The 8,146-nt window shown below is 49.4% G+C and overlaps 1 protein-coding gene across 1 annotated transcript; it reads left to right on the top strand.

Annotated features, from left to right (window-relative positions):
• The first annotated feature begins 2,661 nt into the window (after nucleotides 1-2,661).
• Nucleotides 2,662-8,146, top strand: FITM2 (fat storage inducing transmembrane protein 2). Its single transcript, XM_076351629.1, has 2 exons — nucleotides 2,662-2,834; nucleotides 5,344-8,146. Exons 1-2 carry the CDS (start codon nucleotides 2,662-2,664, stop codon nucleotides 5,984-5,986), a joined length of 816 nt encoding a protein of 271 aa, XP_076207744.1. The 3' UTR covers nucleotides 5,987-8,146.

The raw sequence follows: 8,146 nt of genomic DNA, 5'->3' as shown, positions 1-8,146 counted from the left end.
TAAGCAGCTTAATTATTTAAAATATTTAACAACTCAGAGTGTCATTGCTCTTGCTCCAATGAATAGTGAAATACCTGATACAACATGAACTCTATGACGGGGAAAGATTTCCCCCAAAGCTGCTGCAGCTCAGGAGTAAGGATGCTCTTCCCAGACGTGTTGGATCTTACTTCAAATCTCTGCTCAGGTGGCTGGGATCTCCACACCGCCTGTCCAAATAAGCGCCCTAAGCTCCGGGAAGCTGGGTGTGCAGGGACAAGGCTTACCAACCATTCTTCAGTTCTGAAAGTGGTTCTACAGCCCCTAATGAATCTATCCCTGCGTACTTTAGAGGCAAAATGTCATTTCTCAGTGAAGGTGAAATGATTTGTTGGGGGCCTTGGTTCAAATTAAACCAGAAGAAAACAACCAAGCAAACAAACAATTTTTTTAATCAAATAGTAAATAGTCTGGAAGATTTCAGCTTGAATCAGGCAGTGATTTGGTGAGGTTAAGGAAAAAGATACAAAGAAAGGGAAGGACAGCCACATCTGCTATACCTGACAACTTAATTCAGTTTAGTACGGTTTATACTTGTCGCAGCTTGACCACGTGTCTGTGAGAGCTCTTTGGGAACCTCCTGCAGTCCCCCTAGAACAAACCTTATTCCCTGTTTATGAATAAAAGCTTTTTCTGCAGTTTTAAAAGACTTAAATTCTGCTTCTCTGATTCTTTACAGAGGAACGGCGATCGGCTCCTCAGAAGGACTATTGGCCTTGGCTGGTGCACATGGCAGCAAATACATGGCCCAAAAGTAGAGGTTTACTCTAAATCTGCAGGACACCTGGACCCAGTCGAGCTTTGCTCACTGCACTTGCAAGAATCCGCGATTTACAGAGATAATCCTCAGACATTTCAAGCTGGGCTGAAGATAGACACATTTCCAGCCCATGCCATCAACTCCATTCATCTGGAACAGGTGCCAAGCTTATGAAATCCTCCTGCCGTGTGGTAGACACCACAGCATGCTTCATTAGCAACCAGCCGAGCAGCTCGCCACCTCCAGCTCGCAGGCACTGCAAACAGTCTGGAGATCAGAGACCCAAACCTGGGAAGCAAAGGAGGCGAGGTTTCTCAAAGGCAGAGGGGGGATTTAGGCAGACAATGCCGGACTCTGTAAAACTTGCTCCCAGCCCCTCTTGTCCTCGCTCGTTTGAGTGAACGCAGCTGTCTGTCTGTCCTAATTCAGGGGTACAGTGCTGTGGCTGGAAGTGCTAGACGTGGCCGTGGCAGTCTTATTAAAAACAACGTCTAAGAAATTGCCAAATGCCATTTACCCTGGATAACCTCCTTAGCTGAAACGCTCCGTATCTACTGGGGCTGCTTTGATGTGTCCTTCTGCTCTTTCAGCCCAGATGTTGTCATAGATTTGCTGACGATGACTGCAAACCGGCTTTGAAACGTGCTCTGGCAAGAAGTACTTTCCCACCCTGTCTCAGAGAGGGTCTGCTTTCCCCCCCCCCCCTCACATTTTTAGTACTGAGGCCATTGGGATGAATAAAGGCTCTTTGTTCCTTTAGCCGTTTCTCTGCTTGCTGATGCTTTTTTTTATGTTTTACAGACTAAGTAGAACCGACAGCGGCAGCAGTTCAGTAGATGAAATAGGTCTCAAATACCGCAGCGACGGCCAGTGCTTGGACCCCTTTCAGCTATAAACATGGACAGTGAAAAGCCGCGGGAGCCTTAAGAGCCCCAGAAATTCTTTCTCCCTCTCTCTTAAGCCCCAGGAAAAAAGTAAAAAAATTCTACCGAGTGAGGAAATTCTCAAATTTTCTCTTGAATATTGCGGTGAGACACTCCCTTTCAGAGGAGCCGGCACCTTACTGTGGAAGCAGTGGATGCTCATTTATAAGACGAGAGGAAACGGCCTGGAGTTGCGCCAGGGGAGGTTTAGATTGAGAATTAGGAAAAGTTTCTTCACCGAAAGGGTTGTCACGCACTGGAAGAGGCTGCCCGGGGAAGCGGCTGGGTCACCGTCCCTGGGGGTGTGTAAAAGACGTGTAGACGTGGCGCTCAGGGACCTGGTCTAGCGGTGGACTCGGCAGCGCTGGGTTAACGGTTGGACTCCATGGTCTTAAAGGTCTTTTCCAACCCGAATGATTCCGCCATTCCGCGGTATAGCTGCCATGGGGGCCCCTGGGCCCCTGGCGGTACCTCTTCTGGTGCCCTGGCCTGGAAGCAACCCGCCCCCCCGGTGACGGATGCGAAACGTAATCTCTGTTATTATTTGACAGGTGAGAGTGGGAAACTGCCGGTTCTGAGCGCGCGTTCCGTCCCTCCGGCACAGGCACGCAGCGAGGGCTTGGCCGGCGCGGGGCGCGCGGCTGCCGTATGGATCCCATACCGTGACGGAGCAGCGCCCGCAGCGGGCCTGGGCAGGGCCCTGCAGGGGGCGCCCTCCCGCCCGCCGCGGCCGCGCGGCGGTACGCATGCGCACGGCTTCCCCCCCCCCCGCCCCGCCGCCGCCGCCGCCGCCGCCGCCGCCGTTCCCGCGTCCCAGCCTGGCGGGCGCCGCGAGGGGGCGCCCGAGCGGTGCGGCGGAGGGAGGGGCCGGCGCCCGGCGCGCGCGACGCGGTACGGCGGCCGAGCGGGTGGGGCGGTGGCGGCGGCGGCGCCATCGCCATGGAGCGGCTGGAGCGGTGCGGCCGCGGGCTGCGGGCCGGGCTGGCCGCCGGGCAGGTCCGCCGCCGGCTGCCCTGGCTGCTGCTCGCCATCGTCCTCCTCGGGTCCGCTCTCAAGGACGGCGACCTGGTGCCCGAGACGCCCATGCGGAACAAGCGTAACCCGCTCAACGTGTGAGGAGAGCCGGGGGGGCCGGCGGGGAGGGAGCGGAGCGCTAGAGGGAAGGCGGGCCCTGCGGGGCGGGCGGGGGTCCCGTAGGGCCGGGGGGGCCGCCCGGTCTTCGCGGGAGCGGGCGGGGGCTGCGCCGCGCTGCTGCGGCCCCGCGTCCTCTCCTGGGGCGGAGGGGGCCGCCCCGAGCGGCCTCCGGGGGCCGGGGAGGCCTTTGCTGTGGCAGCGCGGGGGGCGAGAATGAGGGGCTGGGGGCGCCCGCCTGCTGCGGCTGCGGGGCCTGAGGGGTCGGGTGGGGCGGGCAGGCCCTGGGCAGGCACCGGAGCTCGGCTGCGGGTGGCTTTGCGGTAGGTCGGTGTGACCCGGGCCGGTCCCAGCGCCAGGGGGGTGCGGGAGGGACCGCGGGTTCGTGAGCCGCTGCTGGCGAGCAGTCGGGCTGCGCTGCGGGGGGGGGGGGGCTGCGCGGGCTGCGGGGGGGGCTGCGCGGGCTGCGGGGGGGGCTGCGCTGCGCGGGGGGGGCTGCGCTGCGGGGGGGGCTGCGCTGCGCGGGGGGGGCTGCGGGGGGGGCTGCGCTGCGCGGGGGGGGCTGCGCTGCGGGGGGGGCTGCGCAGGCTGCGGGGGGGCGGCACGGTGGTTTCTGCCAGATTTCCCGGTCTCGGCGGCTGCTGTAGTCTACAGGACCCCAGATGTCAGAACAGCTGGAGCTTCTTGCTCGGTTTTCACTGGGAGACGAAAAGAAGGAATGCTTTGTCCTTCTTTAGCTCCCGGATAATTCCTCGCATTTGAGTAAGCTGATAGTCGCTGAACTGATCTAAAAGCAAGCTGAAGAAAATAAGCCTTTTACCGTCTTTTGTAAAAGCAGAGTTACTGCCGTCCTTTTCTAGTACTTAGGCAATGATTTCACTGGCTTAGTCACTCTTTAAAACTGCGTTTGAACGTTTTGAAGGGCACGAGGAAGGCGATGAGCTGGGCCAGTGCACGTGTGCTTTACCTGCTACGGATCAGAGAGTAAAAGTGAAATTGCTGGTTTCACCTGTGACTTGGGGAATTTTGTACTTTATTGATTCAAATTTGTCGTTTGGTGACGTGTGGGAGAGGAGCTGCTTTTAGTGTGATTGAAAAAAAGGATTGGCAGGAACACTTAGTGAAATCAATCTTACGGTAAAAACGTCTTACGGTTCAATTCACCCTTTTTAAATAGAGGAGGGTTGTCTGTACTGACAGTTCCTGAAGCAATTTTTTTTCCCCACAAATTACACGCCTGCTGGTTTGCTGGTAGCAATTACGTTAGCAGCCTTTTTTGCTTTTAACTGTCTCAATAAAATGAAGATTTTATTTTCAATTACTGTTCCATGGTAGCAGCTGTAGTTGCCACACAGATGCCACTTCTACTGTAAAACTAAGAGTAAAGGAGATATTCCTCAAAATCCTGGGCAAGGCCCTGGCAGTTTTTGAGAGGTTCTTAACAAAGACACAGAACTCTAGTCCTACTTGTTTTTTGTCTTCAGTGCTGAGGTGATGATTAAATGATGACTCTGTGTGTCTAGCTATAGCTCAGCCACAGACCGGGATTCTGCTGTCTCTGGTCTTCAGACAAGGATGTGGGTAGCGAGGGGGCTGCGCGGTTCCCCTCTCCCACCAGCTGATAGGACGCAAGCTGCATTGGAAGGTGCTAATAGGGAAAAGAAGATCGTAGGCTATGGTCTCCTTAGCTCGTTAGTAAATTCACTTGCACGTGCTCCTTTTTAAGATTTGAAAAGAGGACTAGTTATGCAATACTGTCTCCTGCTAAACAGGATATCGGCACATCGTCAGCTGGTTTTCAAGATTTTTATAGGCATCACAGCAAAAATTTTCAAGGCAGAGTGTGAATTTAGAGATGGATGGCTTTGCGTATGCCAAAGGAAAGCTCTCATCAACTGGAGGGACAGCAAAGGAACAAACATGATGTGCTTCGTCATTTATTTTATAAGGTGATGATGGAGGAAAAGCTTCATGGGCTGATTAGGGAAAAGAGTCAGCCCTTCTGGCTGTCTGATTCAGTATTAAGAGGTTGAGGTTGTGAAGGGCTTTGAGAGCAAAGATAATTGAGATGGAGGAAGAGAGTCAGAGAAAGGGTTACTGTGGTCGGGGTGGCAAGCTAAAAATACGTTCTTTGCAGCTGCATTTTGAGTAGGGCAGAGTTGAGCGGGTTTGTAGGGTAAAAAGCGATTGCAAAACTGAACTGCAAGTCTGGTGCAAGTCTGAACGAGGGCTCTAGGTCCAAGGGAACGCTGCCTGGGAGACAGTTGAAGTACCTGGTTGAGGAAGTAGTCAGGTGTTGGGCCTGAGAGAAATAGTGGGGAGAGGGTTAAGATTTTAGCTTTGCTTTACTTTGAGGGGAGGGCACAGGTGTCTAATTTAGATGGTTCTGAACACTGACCTTGAAAACCTACTTCTTCAAGCACCACCACTTACCCCAGCTCCTGTGAAGTTTCACACATACATGTTTCTCTTTTGGCTTTTCTCTGGCAGATATTTTGTGAAGGTGGCTTGGGCATGGACATTCTGGCTTCTGCTGCCCTTCATCGCGGTCACCACCTACCAGTTTGCCGAGAGCAAGTTCCTCTATGGTCCCACGAAGAGCATTTTGATGGTGCTGCAGCGTCTCAGTGCACTGCTCGTGGGCACTGCCGTCTGGTATGTCTGCACCGGACTCTTCGTGTATATCGAGAATCTCACCGGCATGTGCTCTACTTCGGGTAAACTCAGCGAGCCTCACCGGCTGTATGCCACCAAGCAGGAGTGCCACCAGGACAACGGGATCTGGAATAGTTTTGATATCTCAGGGCACTGTTTTCTGCTCTCATACTGTGCTCTGATGATTGTGGAGGAAGTGGCTGTGCTGGAAGGCTTGTCCATAGACCAGAACTCTAAGCTGCACGTTGTGATCAACGGCCTGTTTGTTTCCTTGTGTTTTCTCACCATGATCTGGGTGTTCATGTTTCTCTGTACTGCCGTGTATTTCCATAACTTCAGTCAAAAGCTTCTCGGTGTGCTGATAGGTCTGTCAGCTTGGTACGGAACATACAGATTTTGGTACTTGAAACCCTTTTCTCCTGGACTACCTCTTCCAAATATACCTTTGAGTGCAAAGAAATACAGTTACAGCAGATAAAATAAGTTTTAAAATTTTTGGATTTTGCTTTCAGTACTGGAGTAGTTGAATGTAGGAATGGTTACTGTATTTCCACTGTAAGGAGCAAGGTGATGGGCTGGAGGAAACCAAATCTGTACTGGCCGAGGGCTGGCAGGTGGTAATGAGCTTCTTCCTTGGGAGAAAAAAAAATTGGTATTGGAAGAGGTCTGCTCTTGTTTAGGAGCTGCTGACTGGCATTCTCAGCAAAGAAATCGGAAGTTGGATCTGTTTCTTTTACTAATAAGTGGAGGAGCAGATCCAAGGCTGACAAAGGCCTTTGCTCTTTAAGAGCTTGACTGATCTCAAATTAATTCTCCCTCTTTCTTTTTGATTTATTTATGTCAAAATACCGTGGATGATCCAAACATCATACTTCTTTTTTTTTAATGCTCCTATTTGTATTGCCTTACGGGAAAGCTCTAATAACGGCAGTGCTGCTAAGTGTTGCAAAAATATTAATACTCGTTAAAGCAGTGCATAGCTCTGTTGTGAAACTAGAACATCTCATGTTATCAAGTGTTAAATACACTAACTTGCCACAAATGCACCACAAAGGTGCTGTCTGCACCTTCTGCAACAAAGAGAGTAAATCTGAGATGTGATGTCTTAAGCAGACTGTGACTTTAAATTCATGCCTGGCTTTGAAAAGGAAACTCTTGAAAAACAAGCCTTAACTTTCTCCTTAGGTGAAGTATCTGTAGTATTATTTTGTCATTTTATTCTTGACAGAAAAAGAGACACTCCTTCCAATTTTGCTAAAAAGTCTAATATGTGAATTGGGGTTTTAATTTTTTTTAAATCTTACGAGTTGCACACTTTGCAACAATGACTACTTCGTGGTATGTTTCTTCTAGAAGAACAATGAAATTCTGGTGTTAGGAACAAGTTAGCTTAACCTGCTATTTCCCGAATACTCTGCTTGGTAATGAATGAAACACATTGTTTATCCTAAGAGCTGCAAAGCAGTGTGCTTGAAGCAATATTTATTCTTGCTTCTCCGGCAATATCAATAAGCTACTTAATTTTGATTGCACATAAAGCTGTGGCCACTTTTGATGTGGCTGGAAACCCACTACTGAATAAAACACTACTATTATATGATGAATAGGTATGAGGTGGGATGGGTTTAATCATAATATCAATCAGACATTTAGCATGGTTTTTATCTTGAAAAGCTTTTTATTGTTTCATAAAGGCTTATTCATGATGCAATTGCACGGAATTTGTTTGACAGTTGTAGTGATGATCAAAAGGTGATCATCATCACCTTTTTGATGACGTCGGAAAGGTCTGTGGGCGAGGCTGTAGATAGTGTCTGCTAATCTGAGAGCGGACTTCGTCTGCCTGTAGCGTTTGACTCCAAGGTGATTTATTTTGCTGAATATAGGGTATGATGCACCGTAGTCTGATCTTGGCACATTTCTTTTTGCCATCTCAACAGCTCTCTTCCAGCAAGAGAGCGGTAGCATTTGCAATAAATACAGCAGTGTTAATTCCACACTTACGGTCTGCCTCTGAGGAGAGCTGAATGCATCTGAATTTCCACTAAGTTCCGTGGCAAGTGGGAGCAGTTGTGCGTCCTTAGAAAGTACAAATCCCCTCTCAGAAAGAAGCTGTTTCAGGAGGTTATGTGTCTTCTGTCAGGCTCTTCCTTTTGTTTTTGCATTAAATTGCCTTTTAAGGTGACTCTCTGGAAAATTTGCACTGATTAACTCTTATTGGGTTTAACTAAATTTGTTTAAACAATGCAAATTCATTTGCAGACATTCTTTTGATGTAACGTAAGCCTGCTCCCAACAGGGTTTAAGCTAGACCGCAAGCCGCTTTCACCATGAAAAAGGATTATATACCCGGAAGGTTTTCTGATTAATTTCATTATATCTAAGTTTCTATTTTAGGTTATCTTTATGTAACTTTGCTATATATACAAAGCCTTGGAACAGGAAATGCTATTTATTTAAACCAACTGACTTGCTGAAATTATGTTCAGTTTCACAAATGTTTTGTGCAATCACTATATGGATATTTCTGTCCACTTCTAACCAGTGTCATATAAACTTTTTATTATGGAAATAATGTGGGATATGATTATTCTCAAAACTTTTATTTAAACAATGAAAGAAAAACACTTAAACTTCA

Source organism: Aptenodytes patagonicus, chromosome 14 (assembly GCF_965638725.1).
Source record: "Aptenodytes patagonicus chromosome 14, bAptPat1.pri.cur, whole genome shotgun sequence".
NCBI classification, from domain to species: domain Eukaryota; kingdom Metazoa; phylum Chordata; class Aves; order Sphenisciformes; family Spheniscidae; genus Aptenodytes; species Aptenodytes patagonicus.
Note: the sequence above shows the minus strand (reverse complement) of the source record. Positions and strands in the feature narration are given on the sequence as shown.

Excerpts from the sequence above, each read along its gene's own strand:
- FITM2 (XM_076351629.1), top strand. The coding sequence starts at position 2,662 with ATGGAGCGGCTGGAGCGGTGCGGCCGCGGGCTGCGGGCCGGGCTGGCC. Across the intron at positions 2,835-5,343 it reads AAGCGTAACCCGCTCAACGT|ATATTTTGTGAAGGTGGCTT; the intron begins GTGAGGAGAGCC and ends TTTCTCTGGCAG.